Source organism: Helianthus annuus, chromosome 4, assembly GCF_002127325.2.
Source record: "Helianthus annuus cultivar XRQ/B chromosome 4, HanXRQr2.0-SUNRISE, whole genome shotgun sequence".
NCBI classification, from domain to species: Eukaryota; Viridiplantae; Streptophyta; class Magnoliopsida; order Asterales; family Asteraceae; genus Helianthus; species Helianthus annuus.
The window spans coordinates 175,552,166-175,574,245 of NC_035436.2; the positions used below are offsets into that span (position 1 = coordinate 175,552,166).

Below are 22,080 nucleotides of genomic sequence, written 5' to 3' on the forward strand. Positions count from 1 at the left end.
AGATGCTCTTAACTATATGCAAAAAAAACAGGGGAAGTATTATTGAGGAGTATTCAAGATATTAACAAGATAAGGATCTTGCAAACCTATATATCTACCATGGTTAGTATCATCTAGCCATAATTTACAGCCCCTATTAACAGTCAACGCCGAACCGAACATTGTACACAAACATTTTATTAACATATATGCAGGCACCATGTGGCTAGCCACTCGACCAACAAAACATTAGTCGCACACCGTCTAAGCTTTCCTTGATAAAAGCAAAGCTTCAAGAGATTTAGGATCCATGACCGGAGCTTTACACGCAAAGTCCCGACACACAAGAGCCACAACATTGTCCGTTACAAAGTTGCTCTTCGCCATTGCAGCAACATTAGGGTTCTTCTCCTTCCAGAATCCCATCTCTTCTTCATCACTTGGGTCTATGTGTATCACCTGATTTAACAGGAAGCGATTATGTTTTTGTTTAGTAAATAACATGGTTGACTCTAAAAGTCAAAGTCAAAGACATTGACTTACAATTTTGTTGGGATCATATGATGCATGAACGGAAACAAGCATGTGTTCCATCTGGGGAGATGATTTCTTCCCCACCAAGACAACTTGCTTCTTTGATGGAATGGCGAGCATATCGGCTGCGCAACACATTAATGGAACAGCCACGGGTGCCTCTTTCAACCGCTTCTCAAACACCGCCTGAAATACAACATGCGTGTTTTTCAAAGTGATTATATTCGCAAACTGGGCAAAAAATTTACGGGCTGGTTTTTTCCGACATGTAATTTCATTTACAGTGGTGTAAATCACTGTAGCGGCAGAAGTAAAGTGATTCTGCCCCACCGCAATAATCGGGCTATAAATTTTTTTAAGCGTTTTAAAATTTCACCCGTTTGACCCGTTAGAATCAAACGGACGCCCAAATCACCCGTTATCACATAAACATGTTAAAATTCTCATCCCTACAAAGATCAATCACATAATCACTTTCAAAATAAACATCCAACACCCCGTAAAATTAATTTGAGTCAAGAGTAAAAAAAAATGAACCAGAAGGTGCTCTGCATTTTGTCTGTAACGATCAGATCTCGTGCCCGTGAACATAGATGCAAGCCTCACAAGATTTATTGCTGAAACCGAGTTGCCAGACGGTTCAGCCCCATCATGGTCTTCTTTCACACGAAGAAGAACCGATTCATCTTCTCCTGTGGTATTGAAATAACCACCCCCGGTTTTATCAAGAAACACCTCATCCTAAAAAGTAAAAGCCCGTTAAAAGGTTAAATCTTAATATTGATCCACAAGAGACAAAAGGATAGAACAGTTCAAGAGCTCACATACTTGTATTTCTTGAAGTTCAACTGCCCAAGATAACCAAGAAATTTCACCACCATACTCGTACACATCAAGTAACGCTGAAATTAAAAATGCGTAGTCATCCAAGAATCCAGGAGCTTTTGAAGGCCCGTTTCTGAAACTGTGCTGCAGTCTTCGAGATTGTGGGTTGTAAAGGTTTTCCTTTATAAAATTCAGTGCTTTCTTTGCAACTTCCATGTACTCCTGTGACTAAACGAAAAGAAAATAATCTAATATAAGATCAGGGTGTCTTTAACTATTCATAAAGTGAGTAAAGATTCAATCTTACGTTACTTCCGGCAACAGGAAAGTTGAATTTGGTGTCCTCGGGTTCGGTCTTGAGGATTTTAGATGCTCTAGCAAATGATGAAATCGCTAGTCCATTCCAGGATACGATGACCTACAAATTTCGTAAATATGTTAGCAGAAATGACAATTGACAAGAGAACCCATTTATATTAAAGCGGGTGAATTCGAGTTGTATTTTACTCATAACGGATTAAACATGTCAAATGCGGAAAATGAAAAAAAAATGGAACGTGTTCAACGGGCCAAAAGTAGCCTAGCATGTTTCCAAATGCTTACAATGTACAAACTCGTACCCGGACTGACCCATTTTGAGCCGCATATGAAAGTACCCATTTTGACCCGTTACTGACCCACCCGCCCCCGGGTTTGTCACATCAACATACAAAAAATAGAGATGAACTTTTAAGAAACTTATATTACCTTATCATCAAGATGAGGTCGAGGCCGCTTCGATCTTGCTTCAAAAAGTTTTTTACGGCATACACCAAGAATTTCTTGATAATTCTCCAGTGGCATACCGAGTTTCGATGCTAGTTCATTGGTACTTTTCCTTTCGATCAGTACATTTTTCCCTTTAAATTCATCGTGTGGATCACTCATAGAAGAAAGATCACAGTTTCCTGATTTCTTGATGTAATAGTGCTCCTTAAAAAGACTCGCGTGCTCGCCAACTACGTCTTCAATCTTGAGAAACATAAATCAAACCCATTCCAAGAGTTAAAAGTCAACAAAGTTTATCAGTTTGACTTGAGAGTTGAGAGCCATCCATTACTTTTACTTTTAGTTTGAAATTGATATAAACAGTCAGTATGACTGGATAAGTCAAAAGAGTTGACCATGACTAGCGTAAAAATGTATGTTACTCAAGGAAAACAAAGTCAACGTATAGTTACACACCTCACTAATGGTCCACACATAAAAAGCACCTTCCTTCTTTGTTGTACGGTTTTCGGATTCAGCACTATCAGCATCCTCAGCAGAAAAGATTTCACCATTATTTCCAATCATGTCCCTCTTCAAATAATCAAGAATATCACGAGCCACACACGAGTAAAATACATCTTTTGTGATAGAGAAAACATCAAGATACACATTCGCAAGTTGACCCTGATCGTATAACATCTTCTCAAAATGTGGAACTGTCAAGAATCATAATAATGCACCCATAATCATTTTTTGTAACAGTAGAATCTTATTATTCCGACTTAAAAACTGCAATATGCAAATATTAACACCCTTGATGTTTGTGTAAATTACTAACCATGCCAGCACTCATCCACACTGTAACGATGAAAACCACCACCAACATGATCATGGACCCCACCTCTTGCCATGCACTGCAAGCTAAATGACACCATTTTTAGATGTTTTTCAGCTTCATCTGTTTTTCCCAATTCCGTTAATTTCTTTGACTGATATATCATTGAATGCGGCTCTGATGGGCGTGGAAACTTGGGGGCTGAGCCAAATCCACCATATTTCAGATCATAACTTTCGGCAAGCTACAAAAAAAATCAATAAATTAAAGAAGACCTGTTTACTTTAAAATGGTTGGTTATCAAATTAGCTCCTAAATCAAATCATTCTTATACGAGAAATAGTTGAAAAAAGATACAGGTCTCCGTTGAATCTGCATACAAGTCCATGGACTTTATTTTTGAGTGATAAAATCCCTCGACTATCAACGCTTAACAATGAAGTCACTTTTAACAAAAAAAATCCTTCTCAGTTCAATAAAAATAACCAAAAGGTATTTTTTATTTCTATTTTTTTTTTATTTTTTATCTCATGATTAAGTCCCTAAACTTCATAGGAAGGACCTTTTTTGATAATTTTTTTAAAATTTCAAAGGATATAATCATAATGCCAATATAAAGTCCACCGACTCATGTGCAGATTCAACACAAGTCCCAATTGTTAATTTTATTTTAAGTTGAGTAGCAACCCGTGCAGTGTTGTAGCTAACACGTTAAGCATCCCACATTCCCACCTCAGGAGACGCGTGTATATTCTCATAATGATGGCGCTTTTCCAAAATATAACTTTGGTGTACAGCGTCTTTATACGGTTTTTTCAACAATAACCCTTTTCCTTATTAAAATAAAATCATTTTTCAACAGAAAAGTCTTTCGGGTCAGCCCAACCAGACCGAACCCTTTTCCCCCTTACCATAAAAGTTATCTACTTTAACCCGTTACCCAACCCGCAACCTGCCCATTCTGCCACCTCATAAGTCCAACAAAAATAAAGCAGGATTAGTTGTTTACGGATTTTGTGCATTTGTGCAATGCACTCTGGGCAATTTCTTCCGATAGTTTGTCAGATAACTTGCTAATAGACAATGCTTCCGACAATTGTTCAATAGCGAATGTGCCACTTTTAATAAGCACGTCTTTCTTACTCTCCCAGGCTTCTTTCACTTTTCTGCAAGAACAATAAACGGAACCCGTAGTTACATTTCACTTCTATTTATTATTTTGCACCCCAAAAAGTCATCGTGCACAGAGTTTTTCTAGAAGACGTTGAATAGACAATTACGGAAAAGTACAAACCTAAGGATGGTTTTAAACCCTGGCCTCCCGTACTTATCGTCAGGGGGAAAATAAGTTCCGCCCATCAGAGGCTTCAAATTAGGGGAAAGAAAGACGCTTAACGGCCATCCACCGCCACCGTATAGAGCTTGGACATAGGTCATGTACACCTAAAAAAAGTTTTAAGAAAAGTATAAGGCCGGAAAATAAACATGATTTTCAAACAATTTGGTCGTCTCATGAAAATTGGAACGTTTCTATTTTCAGAAAATTTTCACATTACATTATATCTACTTGGCAAACGACATGGAATTGAAATGAAGTTCAGATTTTTTTTTCTATTTTTAGAACCCACTTTGAAGTTATGCGTGAAACAGAAACAAACTTTTAATTTATTATTGATTTTAGCAATCGACAATATTATCTGGCACTGGTCATGCTAGATTTTCATTATTAGTCAATATTGAACGGTATATTTTTCCAAAAAGTCTAAAACTAAATGCATGATCAAACATGGTTTGCATTTTAGGCATCTTCCCAGAACTATTTGCATTTTACAACTTGAGAAATCGTGACCTGTAAAGTTGGGTGTTATGGTAAAGTTAATAGCAAGCGCATTTACCTTATCGACATCGGGTCGTTCTTCGCGATCCACCTGTTTGGAAAAAAAAAATTTGAAAATTTAGAAAAAAAAAAATAGCTATTCAAATGTAACTAGAAGTCAAAAGTGCAAGGAAAAAAGGGGATATACATGAAGTATCATTCTTATTAAGCATTAAATCACTCACTTTGATACTAACAAACCAGTCATTAAGCAATTTTGCAACCCCGTCATCTTCAAAAGATTCTACCTCCATCACATGACACCTTAAACAACAATCAAATTATCAGTCATATCAACCCCTATATTCTTTCTTAAAAAGAAAAAAAAAATATATTTTCTGTAGTTAGTAACGTACACGAAGTTAATGCAAGGAAGACTCTTATCAAATCACAACCAACATTATATTATTCTCATTCTAAGATTATGAACTCTGCAACTTGATTACTTTCATACTCCCTCTTTTCAAATTTTCCATATATATTTTATTTTTTTCTGATCTCCAAAACTATACTAATATCTTTTATATTACCGAGTCTAATAATTTAGAGTATATACACAGCGAATCTTTGTTGGCACTTATATTTAACTCTTGGTCAAATAGCTAAAATGTGTAATCTTGTGAACTAAAAATTAATGATACTAATATTTTATAACGGTTAGCAACGAGCAGATGCTTAAACATGATTTGAAAGCTTACCAAGAAAGAACTATTACCCATTTATTTAAGGATTTATAGGGAAAAGAACTTTTTTGGGTTGATATTATGCTTTAAAAAAAAAAAAGCAAGCACTACATTTTTTCGAGACGCTAAGAAAAGTGGTTCCATTGTTCAATGTATTATAATCTACGAACAATATGATCAATCGTGTAACAATTTATGAGAGCATAAGTGACTCACCAGTGGCAGGTACTGTATCCAACTTCCAAGAAATAACAATCCATGATCAAATCAAAAGCGTTATATGTTAGTTTCTCGAATTAACAAAATTTAAATAGTGGGAAAGCCGGAAAGGTACTGAATAGAAGACAACATACTTGATAAGAAAATGGGCACATCCCTCTTGCGAGCTTCCTCAAATGCCTCTTCACCCCATGGATACCAGTTAACCTTAAAATTTGGAATAACATAAAATCTTTTCAAACAAATACGATATCCCAGTAAACGTACGAAACAAGATACAGAATCTAAAGTAACCCTTGATGAAAACAAGCAGTTACTGAGATAAAAATCAAAACTTTGTCACAGAATGAGCAAGATTTCCTGATTTCTAACAAAACCCTAACAAAATCTTGAACAATAAATAATATCCCAAGTAACCCTAAAAGAATGCAGCTATTCCACATCAAATGATCAAAATATGTAAAAAGTTCTTAATCCCAATAAATTCTTATAAAATCATATGGTTGTAAAAATCCCGACTAGTCTCTGATACGTCGCCGATTAATCACTAATCGGAGGTTCACCGATTAATGGCCGATTAATAGCTAGGCCGTCAATGGCGGTCTTATTCTGGCCAAATTTTGGCTTGATGCAGGCCAAATTTTGACCAAACCATAAAAATTCCTTCCAATTACTTAAAAAATGGGTTAATGAGGGGTTAAAACATGTTTACTTTAAAAAACTACATATAAAAATGTGTGTGTATATATGTAACTAAAAATTACATATAAAAATCTCATTCCGATTAATTCCGACTAATCCCTATTAATCCCGATTAATCGCTAGTTGGTACACAACCGCCCGACTAGCGCCTAGCGATTCTTACAACACTAATCATGCCAAAATAATTCATCATCAGAAATATCCATGAATGGGAACTACAGACAACACAGGAGAACTTCATAAACATGCACTCTCTCTTGAAAGAAAACCGAATAGAACACTATCCGAACAGCCCATTAACACAAATCAGCAAATTTATATTTCAGAAACAAAAATAGGCATACAGAAGAGTCATATGAAAGCATAGTTGAAATACTGATGAGACTGCTAGTTTAAAGTTTAGGTTTTAAGGCCAGGGGGTGTAGCTTAACGCCACCCCGCCACATCAGCGATTTTAGCGCCCCAGGCGCTATGGACCACACTGCGGTGGTTAAGGGGGGCGCTATGGCCCTTCCGCCAGCACGCTAACGAGCAAAAAAAGGGGTGTGCACCTCTTTTCAACCAATAAATTTTTTTTTTAATTTTGTTTAACAGGGGGCTTTAAACCACTGCATTCAAGTGAAAGGGAGGGGCTTTAAAGCCCCCCATATGACGCGGCGCCTAGGTGGATCTGACATGGCATGATAAAGCCCTGGGCCTTTATACCACACCCTCCAGCCTAAGGGGGTCTGATCACTCTCAGCCAAACACTTTGATTGGTGAATTAAGAACAGACAAAACCATAGGAACAATAATAACCCAATATCCCAAGACCCCATCAACAAAAAAACCTAGAGTCATTTTAGTATATAACCTATTAAATATCAATCCAAAATATATCAAGAGTTTTTTAACTCCAACAAATTCCTGAGACAATCAAATCATGGCACAACAAACCAAAGTACCCAAATTTATCCAAACATGTAAACTACTATCCAAAGTAAAGATTAATGAAAACCATCTTTCAGAATATAAAACTAGTCATACAGGGTTATGAGCATGTTGAAGAAGATAAGGGCTATGTTCTGAAGCAAGACGATTAGTGTGCTTGTTTTGAGTGGAAGTTGAGGTTGTAAAGGTGTGATCTTTTGCAGCCATGGTGAAGACTCTTGTTGGTGGATTGAGGGATGATAAAGATGGTGATGATAAGAATAAAATTGGGCGAAATTTGAGTGGTGAATTGGGGCGAAAATGGGTGCGATTTAGGGAAGAAAAGAACAATCTTTTGAGCATAGGTTGGAGAAGAGTGTGGGGGTGGGTGGCAAAATAGGTATTTATTGAAGGGTGAGTTGGGTGTGGGTGAGAGATGGCAGAAGCTGCAAGAAGACTTCTTGTTGTTGCCATTTGGGAGATTGAGAGTTGTTTTAGTGTTTATTTGTGTGTCAAACGAATCCAACTGCCACGTCAGGCTAGCCCAAACTTTGTGTTGTATCAAAGTCACCAAATGTGTGTAGTTATCTTGTTTTTTTTTTCTTTTGGTCCACAAAATCTTCTGTATTTTCAATTAGTTTTTCTTCTATTTTTACAAGTTAAATGTCTAATTGGTTCTTGTGGTTTGCAAATATTGTAGACTTAGTCCCAATACTTCAATAATTATAGAGTTGGTTTTAGTGGTTGTAATTTTTTCACTCGTATGGTCCTTATCACTAACCTATGTTAAGTTTCTCAGTTAAGTGTATGCGAAATAACTAAATTGCCCTTAAAAATTAAAAAAATAAAAAACAAAAAGAGATGAATCCACCCCCTCATCTTCTTCTCCCCCCCCCCCCCCTCTCTAAAACCCACCACCACCACTTCCACCTTCAACCTACCACCACCACCACCATCAACACATCCACCTCCACCGTCAACCCACCACCTCCAACCTCCAGAAAAACGAATCTGGTTGGAAAACGAATCACACAAGCCACCCTCCACCACAAGATTCGTTTTCCGGCGGGTTTGAGTGGTGGTCCTTATCACAACAGCAGTAAATTTTTGTGGAACATCACAAAAATCGATATGATTCTACCTAATCTTTTATGATAAAACGAACGCAATGAAGGGTAGTGGGTGTTGGTGCGTCGGAAAGGTGGCAGTGCGGCGGTGGAATATGGTGGTGATTGCAACGATGTTGCGGAATGGTGGTGGTTTTAAGTGTTCGGTGGTTTGTGGTGGACGAATGTGGTTCAAGGGTGTTTGTTCCGGTGGTGGACATGGGTGATGGGTTTCGTGGTAGTAGTGCGACATAAGTATAGTGGTGGTTGTAGAGGTGTGGAGCAATGGTGGTGGTTGTAGTTTGGGTTGAAGACGGTGGTTAGTGGCGGAGATGATGTTGTTTAAACGTTCGTACGATGTTGGTTGGTGGTGATGAGGTGATTATGGGTGGTTATAGGTGGCCGTGGTACGCTGATGATGGTCGGAGGGTTGGTGGTGGGTTGAATGTGACACCCGAGCAAAATCCGCAATAATCCTAATTTCCTCACTTCACTCCTCAGTTCTTACTTGTCAAATTTCGGGACGAAATTTCTTTCAAGTTGGGGATGATGTGACAACCCGTACTTTCAAGGTCAGTATCATCCTTGTCACGTGATCCTGATTCTCGTTATTCGCTTCTATATTCTGTACGGCAAAGAAAAATAGTAAACACTTGTGACTAATTGATATACGTATAATGGGTTCGAGTGAACGTGTTGAGTGTGTGTGAATTGGGCCGCACCCCAAATCATTGAAATCCATATGTTTGGCCTATATGTTGCAATGTGGAGTGGGCCTTGATTTCTAGTATGGACTGTTATAACCGTAGGTATTGGCAGCCCATTTAGTTGGGCTTAAACATCATCACGGCCAGAAGGGGAATCGCCCCCAACTCTTAGCATATAATTGCATGTAATCTATTCTTGATTAGTTTAAAACTCACATAAAAACCCTACTCTCCTTCCCTGATTTGCGTCGGCAAGCAGACCCCCCATCATCATCAAGTTCGATCGGGTTCTAGGTTAGTATGATACTACTTGCTTTAAATTCTGGTTGAGCATATTTGTTTAAGTATAAACTCCTCGCTGATTGTGTTAATGAATAAGTGAACTCTTATGTTGTGATTTCTGGTCGAAACCATATCTGATAGTATAAACAATGAATTATGTGCGAAAATCTTATATGTGATTGGATGATGATTAGCGTATGTGTATATTTGAATAAGTGTTTTGTAGTCATCAACTGCCATGAAAAACTTATAAGATGATTGTGTTGAGTAATAAATAAGGCTATGGTAGGTTATGAATTGTGGATGATTATTTTGAACAGATCTGTATGGAAACTAGAATACTGGTCAACCTAATATGATGCCTCAAGTATTTTATTATGTGCGTGTAGATAGCTATGTATATGGAATAGGGTTATGATTTTGATAATGTGATGAGGAATGCATTAATTGAACAAACTGTATGTTGACTTATGAATATCTATGCGATGACAATGGGTTAACACAAGGATTGAGGGCTAGATAATTACTGTCCATACATTAAAAAAAAGGGTAATAAACAAAGCGAGTAATAAACATATGTATGCTAAATTCATATATATTAACATGGGTTGTCGTGGGAATCAGGTATGGGGGGTGGGCTACCAAACCAGTCCATTAAACAATTATCTTGGGCCGCACACACATTCTGGTTGCACTGGGCCGCATGAATCAGTTCAACGGCATATGGTTTGGGATTCTTTTTCTACACGGTCTGGGTTTAGGCATAGGCAGCCCAGACAACTCGCTTTGTTTGGGCCGCATGGGTTAGATGCGGTTGGGCCGGCTGGTTTATAAACAATGGAAACAAGCCTGTTTGGTCGTTGGGCCGTATAGGTATAGTGGGCCGTACGTACTAAGTGATTATGTGATGGTACTGGATTAACTGCTATGATTTGAATTGCATAAGCGTATTATACAAACATTTTCAGTGTATTATGTGAACATGGAATACGTGAATTAACTGTACGCGTAACGTGTGGATTATGTGCAACTGAGATTAATTATTGTCGGTAATTATGCTAGGACGTTTGTGATCAACTATTAAGCAGTTAACTAAATCTTACCGAGCAAACCAAAGGTGAGTTCATCTCTCTTGAGCATGCGTCCCGGTGGTTGGGACAGTCAGTGGGTATCCTGGGAAGGGATAAGTCTTTTGGGTAAAAGCGGGAATGTTGGATAATATACTCTTCCTATCACCTTTAAAGTCCCTCCGTGTTGTTTGGTTACCTAGGTGGTAACATGGTATTAGTTAGTAGCGCTACTTAGGTTTGGCAACCTCACCCCGTATCTGGGAGGACGAGTGTTGAACTAATGACCTAGTCATGACCAATGCTTTGATAGGAGCATTGGAGAAAGGGCAAAATAATCAGAAGCCGTCTTGTATCGGGGTATTATCAACATTGTTTTCAACATTACTTTGGGAATTAACTTCAATGGATTAACTACATACTTGGTAAACAACGTTTTCGTAAAACTATGAACTCACCAGCGTTGTCTGATACACTTGTTGCATGCTCGCAGGTTGTTAGGTTATACGGATTTGGAACTTGCTGTCTGAAGCAGCTGGAGTGGTCATGGGTCGTGCTGATTGGATACGAATAATGGATTTATTGATTTTACACATTTAAGCTGAAATAGTTAATTATGTTTTCTTTTATTTGCTTCCGCTGAACTTATTGATTCTCGTTTAAACTCATTGAAGATGTTTTTATTAATAATGGGGATTTTATTTATAACTTGTATGGGTTCAATGTAATTGGTGGCTCGTTATTGGTATGTCACACGCCTAACAGGGACACTCCCTATGTGGTAATTGGGGGTGTGACAGTTTGGTATCAGAGCCATTGGTTATAGTGAACTTGGTTTTAAAACGTTTTCATAAAACCAGACTATAACCGAACAGTACCGAAATCGACCATGACACTCAGCTCCAAACTGCAAGGTTCGTTTCTCATTCATTACTGCATAGTATATCTAGCGTACACTTATGTATAACATTACACGTGACTGCACACTTGGCACAACAGTATGAGCCCTTATATTACCAACCCCTGTTATTTGAACTGTTAGTGTGACGCAACCCTTTGACTATTGTGATTCTTTATCCTGTAAAACCTTTTGTTGCTATTTGAATGTGGGGAACCTTTTAGCGCAAATTAAGAGGCACCGAGATAAGCATGCAAATCGCCTTATTATTATGGGTGCACACATAATAATAACGCGGGGTGCATGCAAATCCCAGTGAGGCTTAACGAGCGTGAGAAGGGTTCTGCCCTATTGTGTGTAAACTTGGTAGTTTGTAGATTTCAATGTGATACTCGACTTTTACCTCATTTCGACCCATAAGATTGTTCCCTTCTCTTATATAGAACCATGAGGGACAACGGAGGACGGGGGTATAAGTTAATCAACTCCCGGATAAACATGATGACATAAACAATAATCTTACTCCTTGTATCGCTAGAATTGCTATTGCATAACAGTTTTCCTCTCTAAGCTAGTCTATCCCCTAGCCCTTGTCTTGGCCGACGCTTACCGTTTAAGGTGACAGTTAGTTACTGTTCTTGTTATAGATAAACCTATCATTCCATTATCATGGTCACACTACATTCTCGATTGTCTGCGCATAAACTCCTATAACATTGTGCTCTAGTTTAAAAATAACCTGATAAACTCTTCTTTTGATACGTAGTGATCACTTCTTGTACTCTGAGGATGGTTGTGTATTATTTTATGACCATATCATTTCGAAAATATTTTCGTGTCCTTGTAATGAAACCTTTTGGTGACGTACTTGATGTTCCTAATGCACACGCCTTAGTTCAACCCTTCAAAGTTGGCTTCATACATGTTCGACCAAGTACACACTCAATTTCGTACATAGATTTTAGTGAACCATTCTTATTCGCATACGGCAGGCTTGACGACTGTGGAGAACGCTCCGATTAAACCGGATCACTATGAATTCGACCAACCGTTACTCTTCAACATAATTCTTCTTGCGCCAACACCCTCAAAGTAACGCTCCCATCGACCAGTACATCACTTTATTTCCATTTATACTTCTTGTTTGCGACCAGCTACATCCTCATCATCGGATTTGCTACTTTACTCATGATTCTAAAACAATTAGATGGAACAGATTGATGATAACCGCGTTTTGGTATATTCTTCGTGTCTTATCTTGTTGTGCTAAAATGAATACCATAGTTCTTGCATAACCCTGTTATACGCTAATCCTCGCTTGGCTAAATCACTCTCTACGAACGTCACTCGAGGAATGAGTCATACTTAAGATCATCAAGTGCAAGAACATAAAAATAAAATTATTACTTACGTAAGGTATGCCAAGGTCAAAATTCCCTCTTGTGTGAAAGCACCATACTCATGTATAGCTTCATCGACCTCTTTGTTCCATGCTTATCTCTCTTTGACCGAAGGCTGGTCATCTACTACAACCAACTGCGACCAAAATATCACGATCAATATCAACTGAAAATCTCTTTTCCCTCTGAACGAACGAGTCAAGATGATACCAGTCTGAAATAGGGATTAATGCCTAACTTGAGTTTTCATTCAATCGATTGATTGAATTGCTTGAATCACCTGTTCCAAGAAATTATATTTTCTTTCTCGAATTCTTACATACGATGGTATCACCTTTGATCCTCGATAGGGGTGACTGCCCCAGTTCTGATCGCCGGTAGCGATACCATATATAAACATATATCTCTTACACTCACTTTATCACATTCACATACTTTGCTTCGAGTAAATCTTGGTGGTGCACCCAACACACATGATTTTAAAGTTGAGCATTTTAGCCTGTAACAAACTACCTTAACACATTTCCAGTTCGGTTTATTTCGTCGACCCTTCGTTTATGATGTACGACATTCGCCTCAATTCTGGTAAGCTCTAGATATACATTAGATACACTTGCTTCGTGAAGTGTTGGCTACTTAATATACAACATCCATGATAACTAAACACTGCCTTTTTGCAAGTCCCCAAATTCGAAGGCGTATAGTTCACCCAAGTTATATTTAGTGCAACAACCCCCCCCCCCCCCCCCGGTCGCACATGTTAAATGCATCAGGCAATGCCATACAGATGTATGACACACTCGTATTTCAACTTTTGTGAGCATCTTTTGAGCTTAGCATAACTTGTCACAACATTCTTCATTATCAAGCTCCTATTAACTCAACTTGTGTTTCTACTTAAGGGCAAGACATTTTTAGTTTAACACAATTAACACAAACTCTATTACCTCAAACACTCATTCATGCATAACACTCACATAACGGTAATTCGGGGAATTACGGAATTACACATGGGTTGTACTCGAACGTTGATGAACAATTAGAACACTATTCCTGAACAAATAAAGAAATATAATTTATGTGAATTTATATGTTATCTGACTTTATATGCTATATGACTTACATATTATTTAGTGAACTTTCGTGAAACCGTATTTAACTACGTGTTTAGTGAATTATCGACAAACTCATAGTTGGAGCCTAGAGTATAATATAGCCTAAATTTCGAGGACGAAATTTCTGTAACATGGGGAGGATGTGACACCCGAGCAAAATCCGCAATAATCCTAATTTCCTCACTTCACTCCTCAGTTCTTACTTGTCAAATTTCGGGACGAAATTTCTTTCAAGTTGGGGATGATGTGACAACCCGTACTTTCAAGGTCAGTATCATCCTTGTCACGTGATCCTGATTCTCGTTATTCGCTTCTATATTCTGTACGGCAAAGAAAAATAGTAAACACTTGTGACTAATTGATATACGTATAATGGGTTCGAGTGAACGTGTTGAGTGTGTGTGAATTGGGCCGCACCCCAAATCATTGAAATCCATATGTTTGGCCTATATGTTGCAATGTGGAGTGGGCCTTGATTTCTAGTATGGACTGTTATAACCGTAGGTATTGGCAGCCCATTTAGTTGGGCTTAAACATCATCACGGCCAGAAGGGGAATCGCCCCCAACTCTTAGCATATAATTGCATGTAATCTATTCTTGATTAGTTTAAAACTCACATAAAAACCCTACTCTCCTTCCCTGATTTGCGTCGGCAAGCAGACCCCCCATCATCATCAAGTTCGATCGGGTTCTAGGTTAGTATGATACTACTTGCTTTAAATTCTGGTTGAGCATATTTGTTTAAGTATAAACTCCTCGCTGATTGTGTTAATGAATAAGTGAACTCTTATGTTGTGATTTCTGGTCGAAACCATATCTGATAGTATAAACAATGAATTATGTGCGAAAATCTTATATGTGATTGGATGATGATTAGCGTATGTGTATATTTGAATAAGTGTTTTGTAGTCATCAACTGCCATCAAAAACTTATAAGATGATTGTGTTGAGTAATAAATAAGGCTATGGTAGGTTATGAATTGTGGATGATTATTTTGAACAGATCTGTATGGAAACTAGAATACTGGTCAACCTAATATGATGCCTCAAGTATTTTATTATGTGCGTGTAGATAGCTATGTATATGGAATAGGGTTATGATTTTGATAATGTGATGAGGAATGCATTAATTGAACAAACTGTATGTTGACTTATGAATATCTATGCGATGACAATGGGTTAACACAAGGATTGAGGGCTAGATAATTACTGTCCATACATTAAAAAAAAGGGTAATAAACAAAGCGAGTAATAAACATATGTATGCTAAATTCATATATATTAACATGGGTTGTCGTGGGAATCAGGTATGGGGGGTGGGCTACCAAACCAGTCCATTAAACAATTATCTTGGGCCGCACACACATTCTGGTTGCACTGGGCCGCATGAATCAGTTCAACGGCATATGGTTTGGGATTCTTTTTCTACACGGTCTGGGTTTAGGCATAGGCAGCCCAGACAACTCGCTTTGTTTGGGCCGCATGGGTTAGATGCGGTTGGGCCGGCTGGTTTATAAACAATGGAAACAAGCCTGTTTGGTCGTTGGGCCGTATAGGTATAGTGGGCCGTACGTACTAAGTGATTATGTGATGGTACTGGATTAACTGCTATGATTTGAATTGCATAAGCGTATTATACAAACATTTTCAGTGTATTATGTGAACATGGAATACGTGAATTAACTGTACGCGTAACGTGTGGATTATGTGCAACTGAGATTAATTATTGTCGGTAATTATGCTAGGACGTTTGTGATCAACTATTAAGCAGTTAACTAAATCTTACCGAGCAAACCAAAGGTGAGTTCATCTCTCTTGAGCATGCGTCCCGGTGGTTGGGACAGTCAGTGGGTATCCTGGGAAGGGATAAGTCTTTTGGGTAAAAGCGGGAATGTTGGATAATATACTCTTCCTATCACCTTTAAAGTCCCTCCGTGTTGTTTGGTTACCTAGGTGGTAACATGGTATTAGTTAGTAGCGCTACTTAGGTTTGGCAACCTCACCCCGTATCTGGGAGGACGGGTGTTGAACTAATGACCTAGTCATGACCAATGCTTTGATAGGAGCATTGGAGAAAGGGCAAAATAATCAGAAGCCGTCTTGTATCGGGGTATTATCAACATTGTTTTCAACATTACTTTGGGAATTAACTTCAATGGATTAACTACATACTTGGTAAACAACGTTTTCGTAAAACTATGAACTCACCAGCGTTGTCTGATACACTTGTTGCATGCTCGCAGGTTGTTAGGTTATACGGATTTGGAACTTGCTGTCTGAAGCAGCTGGAGTGGTCATGGATCGTGCTGATTGGATACGAATAATGGATTTATTGATTTTACACATTTAAGCTGAAATAGTTAATTATGTTTTCTTTTATTTGCTTCCGCTGAACTTATTGATTCTCGTTTAAACTCATTGAAGATGTTTTTATTAATAATGGGGATTTTATTTATAACTTGTATGGGTTCAATATAATTGGTGGCTCGTTATTGGTATGTCACACGCCTAAAAGGGACACTCCCTATGTGGTAATTGGGGGTGTGACATTGAAGGTGGCGGGTGGAGGTGGGGGATTGACGGTGGAGGTGGATTGTAACACCACGTAAAAACGTGTCCAATTATGTATAGACACGTGTCCTAAAATCTGAATATGTAAAAGATTGAGTTTGAAGGACTAAAGTTGTTAAACAGTGAAACTATGTATGCGAAGGGACTAAAAGTGTCAACATGCCAAACTTGAGCCTCTGAATGACCATACGTGAAGAATATATTCTTAATCGAGTGATTAATTGGATATAAGAAGCCGTTTGTGAAAATAATCGGAAGATTATAAAACTACAAGGGTTAAACGTGTCAACATGTTAATTCTGACCCTTGAGTGACCTTTTAACGAACCCGAGGCTTCGAAATGTTCAAATATACTCTCAAGAATAAGTGGTAAAAATTTCATGAGGTTTCGAGATCGTTAAGCGAGTTTTCAAGACTTTGGGTAAAAAGTGTCAACTTGATGAAACTTGCATTTATAGTGATATTTAACGAAACCGAACCTAACGAAGTTTGATTATACATCCTTGAGCCTCCACAAACTAACTACAAGGGCCTTACATGTCAAAAATCAGGTTATATAAGGTTTATAATGGCCAGGGACTGATTCTGCCATGTTTGAAAGTGTTTTAACCTGAACAGCAGGTCCAGGCGGGCCGCGTAAGACCCTTAACATGTCTACGCGGGCCGCGTAGAAGTGCCCAGCGCAGAAAATTGAGGACATGTGCAGGTTTCAGCTGTTGCACCGCCTTAAACTCGTTTGTATCGATCCTAGGGGCTGTTAAACGGTTTTATTAATCCACTAGGACACCTGGAGTGATCCTAGGAAGTCCCATTACAACTGCAAGTGATCTATGAAGTTGGATTTTTGTATATAAGGAGCATTAGTTCTTAGTTCCTATGCTCACAATTGCAAACAACTTTCAAAGGAATCATATCTGGAGCTTGCAAGGATTAGGAGAAGAATTACAAGTGTAGAAAAGACAGCAAGGACCATTAGTAAGAGTCTTATTACCTTCTTAGTCCTTTTAATTAGTTTAAAAACCAAAAAGTCAAACTTATCGTAATTAAGCTTTGACTTTCAGTTTAAACGCAAATGGTCCAGCCACTGACCGAAACGAAAGTGGTTATGGAACCATATTAAAGTAGGTGATTAACCCTTAAAAGGGCACCTCCTAATTATTGCGTTTGACTAGTTAATTGTCGGGTCAAACTGACAAAAAGTCAAACTGGACAGAAAGTTTAAAAATGATTTAAATTAATAAAACAGAGGTTCTAAATTATATTTTAACATTCTAATGACTTGGTAATTAATATTAAAACATGTTTAATCAGTCCTAATCCGACAATTATCAGTCTAAAGTCAGTTTATAACCGAAAGTCGCAAAAGCTTGACTTTTGCTTTGACTTTCAGTTCTGACCCGTTCAAACTTAATTCTCCCATGTTTTAAGCTTCCATTAGGACCACATTACTCAGTAGTATAACCCTCTGGAATTATATTGTTTGGTCCTTAGAGCATTCACATCCAATCCATCAAATTATACATACATTCCACTAAAACACAACTCCTATATCAATATATTTCCACTAAAAACAAATACTTTTTCTCTCTCCTTTCAATTAAATAATATTATCATTACCTTTTTCTCTTACTTCCACTCACAACCACTTTCAAAATATATTAAAAAATTATAACGGGTGAACAGTGTCCCCCCAAATATACAGATGAACAGTAACATTTTCTCTCTCCTCTACTCACAACCACTTTTTACACCCTTTATAATATAAAAATCGCTCCTCACATAATTTGATGGTTAGGATGTGAATGCTCTTAGTAGTTTGAATTATATGCACTTGCTTGTTAATATGCTTATAAATGCCATAAATGCCCTTTTGACATATAAATAAGATTTTTAGAAAAGTAAGAGGACAAAAACCTTTGCTACTGATATTTAAACTTGTCCCGAAAATTTGACATCAGTTCTTGGTCCCAAATAGGAGTTATGCCCGATATCGTAATTAGAAGCTTTTTATTAATTAAATTGCGATATCTTGCATAATGCATGTCTAAACTAGGATTTTGAACCAAAACTCATTACCTACTGTTAAGATATTATTTTTAAGGAATTTTAAGATTTTTGGTCAGATTATAATCTGTTTAAAACATAGAGTTCTTGTGTAATTCGGTTAATGATGATAATACCCTTTTTAGGCATAAAATGAGATTAACAAATGATTTGAATGCCAAACCTTTTTCTACTGATTTCATACATTAAATAAATTATTTTGAGCACTTAAAACTGATTAAAACATCATATTTACATAAACATCTTGATTATCGTTAATTAGCGAGTTTTACACTAATTATGTGCATAGTATGGTTTAAAATCATATTTACCACCTAAGACTTGTTACCTACTGAGTTTTTAAACAAATTTAAATATTATTACAGTAGGTATAAGTTATTAACTCAGATTACCAAAAATGTCCTTAAAAGCCTATGTGAAATGACTAAAATGCCCTTTCGGGGCATGGTTTGGCCTTAAATGGTAAACCTCACATACATGTAATATCTTACTGATGTAATGAGATAAATTAAATATTTTTGCTGATTACAAAAGACCAGAACTTCAGTTTGTTATAAAATCCCTTTTATAATTATTAAAATGACCAAAATGCCCTTACGGGACTTAAATTGGTTTTAAATACTTTTTGGGCATATATGTTAACATCCTACTGATGTATTAACATATTTTAAGCATAATAACATTTAATACCTGTATATAATTTATTTGGTTACCCGTTACGCGTTCGGATCAGTTTATGTAACTAGTTTACGTAAAATAGCCGAAACGGGTTTAACCTTATCACTAAATCCTCAAATTCCAGAATGTGTTTAGTTTACCCATACTATACAAGTATCCAAGCTTGTCGGGTCTAAACCACATTCTATTCCGGTCTCCGCTTAATCTAGCGTTTAGAACCGTAAAGTTTCTTTCTAGCTAGCCGGTCTAAGTCTTTGACTTAGCTAAGGACCCGTTAGCATATTAATAAGTTATTAAACCTTCTATACAGATTAATTAGCATCTAGTAGAAGGTACCCTCATACAGCTTAGGATTTTACTGCTGAGTTACCTTTCACATTAGCTCAGGTAAATACTTTTAACTTATTTTCCCTTATACGGGCTTGGGATATGGTATTATAATAATACCATTTGGTCGGGTATGAAATCATTTAATCGGATTGTGATTAATAAATTTACATAACCCGTTTTAATATGTCTTGTTTGATAACATAAACATTGGGGGTTAATTCGACCGTGTCCTGGATATCCTCGGCCCATTTCATTTGAAAATGGCCACGACCTATGCACGGGGTGTAGGCATACACCTGACCGATGCAAATGCTAAATAATATATAAACCCACAAGTTGGGGATAACTCCTTTGTGGGTTCTATAAGTGGTGAGTCGGTTAATTATGACCGGCTTCCAACCGGCCCCAATTGTATGACAAACATGTAAATCTGTATACAAGATTATCTTTAAATAATTGTCCCAAGTTATAAATGATTTGTGCCATGTGCACTTAAATCAATTTTCATAAATGTTTTCAAAAGAGTCAGTTAATTGTATTTACCAGTGTAAACTGACGTATTTTCTTATAGACTGATTGACAGGTACCTCTCGTAATAGGCTGGAGCTATTAGGTGTCGTATAAGAGGATCTTGCAAGTCCTTAGATACCTGAAATCTGTTATTTTGTTTTCTTGTATTTTATTTATGATCCGCCTGTGGATCTTATTACAATCCAGTCTGTATATTCTTTCGTGGACACTCAGACATTATGGTTTGTAATAGTTTATTTACCAAGCTTTCCGTTGTGCTATTATATTGTGTGTATTGACAATGATGATATCAACTACGTCACGATACTCCCCGCGGGCCCCACCGGTAATATGTGGAAATATCGGGGTGTGACAGGTTGGTATCAGAGCCAAAATTGAGTGAATTAAACACTAACCTTTTGTGTTTAATCTCAATGACACAATAAGCACATTCCTTAGACTTCCGAGTCTAGGCCAATGACCTAGGATTTATTCTTAACTTTCCTTTGCTGTTTATATTTTATTTTATTTTATTTAACTTGTTTTGACAGGATTAACCATCAACAATGCCGCCCAGAGTAAGAGGCAAAGGAAAAGGTCCAATGCGAGGTGGACCATCAGGACACGCAGGACCATCCCATCGGCGCACCCGGCTGCGTCGTTTTCTAGCTCAAACTCTCATGACCAGTGGGGTCATTCCTTCGAACCAGCGAGACACTCTGTCTCGTTGAGCTGGTCACCTTCTTTTCATCCATCATTCGGGCTGCCTGTTCCAGACGAGCCCCAACATTCGCAACACTCCCACAATTTGCATCATTCGTATGAGTCTCACCAATCCTATCATTCCTTGCATTCTCATTCGTTTCATCATTCGGATTCTACCTACTCTCCAGCCCAATTCAATCCCAATGACTATGTCAATGACTTTTTGGGATACAACCCTTTGGGACCCGAGGATCACTTTCCTCATGAAATGGAGACGGATGACGACCCGGACCCAGAAATGAAAACCGGAACACCGGGCCACCCTATCAGTATTTCGAGCGGTTCTCCATATCAAGGATCGCCGTACCAAGGGCCCGGTCCATTTAAAGAATCGTGGTCAAAGTATGAATGGGAATTCACCCCTTCATATCATAACTCTCCTGCTCAACCTCCTTTGCTTGAACCTCAGCTTCAACCAGTTTCTCCTCCACCTCTTCCTGTTGAGGAGCCGCCTCAACAGCCTCCTCATCCACCTCCCGAGCCGCCAAGGCGGAGGAGGAATGCTCGAATGTCTGTGCGTGGGGGACCACGGTTCGCATCCCCTCATGGTTCAAGTTCTTACCCTCCTATTCCCGAGGACCCCCAAATGGGTCGACCCTCGAACGCCATGCAGGAAGACAATCCTCCGCCAGTTTCAAATGCACCACCGCCACCAATGGGTTTCGACAACCCAATCCCGACTTACCCAGGTTCTTCTGTGTACAACCCTTTCGAAAACCCATCTGGATACCCATCGAATTATGGAAACCATGATCCATACCTTTCAGCTGCACAATACAATGCACTTTATCCCTCTTCTTACCCTCCAGTTTATCCAACTGGATATCCGGTGCAGGGTTACCAATACCCACCTTACCAGCAACCTCCTCCTCCCTAACAAGAGCAAACTCAAGAGATCTTGCAGAGGTTAGACAGGGTTGAGCATGAAGCAAATGAAACCAAAAAGAAGCATAATAGCTTTCTCAAAGGCCTTGCGAGCCTTATTAAGGGCAAGAAGAAGTAGGAAGTTGTTTAATTTATCTTGTATTGTCTTTTAATTAAGTCCCTGCGAGGACATTATTTTTATTTTCAGTACCAAGTCCCTACGTGGACTTATTTCCTATTTCTGTAGCCCCTGCGTGGGCATTGTGTTGTTTCAAGTCCCATTTAGGGCATCTATGTACTAGTTTTATAGTTTAATGAAGTTTATCTTTGATTTTTAAATATGTATTTTATTACATCATTATGTTATATCATTTCAATTTTAAATTGATCTGCTAAAGAAATTCTTAGAG

The 22,080-nt window shown here is 38.0% G+C and overlaps 2 protein-coding genes across 2 annotated transcripts; one reads left to right on the top strand and one right to left on the bottom strand.

Moving 5' to 3' along the window:
* Positions 1 to 17: 17 nt before the first annotated feature.
* Positions 18 to 7,831, bottom strand: LOC110891259 (spermatogenesis-associated protein 20). The gene is made up of 15 exons (XM_022138953.2): positions 7,430 to 7,831; positions 5,836 to 5,908; positions 5,699 to 5,720; positions 4,985 to 5,063; positions 4,819 to 4,851; positions 4,218 to 4,366; positions 3,933 to 4,089; positions 2,927 to 3,167; positions 2,563 to 2,804; positions 2,086 to 2,349; positions 1,646 to 1,756; positions 1,342 to 1,566; positions 1,051 to 1,254; positions 523 to 699; positions 18 to 438 (listed from the first exon to the last, which is right to left on the bottom strand). Exons 1-15 carry the CDS (start codon positions 7,784 to 7,786, stop codon positions 244 to 246), a joined length of 2,529 nt encoding a protein of 842 aa, XP_021994645.1. The 5' UTR covers positions 7,787 to 7,831; the 3' UTR covers positions 18 to 243.
* Positions 7,832 to 8,703: 872 nt separating this feature from the next.
* On the top strand, positions 8,704 to 21,683 carry LOC110888894 (formin-like protein 14). The gene is made up of 2 exons (XM_022136392.1): positions 8,704 to 8,737; positions 20,593 to 21,683. Exons 1-2 carry the CDS (start codon positions 8,704 to 8,706, stop codon positions 21,681 to 21,683), a joined length of 1,125 nt encoding a protein of 374 aa, XP_021992084.1.
* Positions 21,684 to 22,080: the final 397 nt, after the last annotated feature.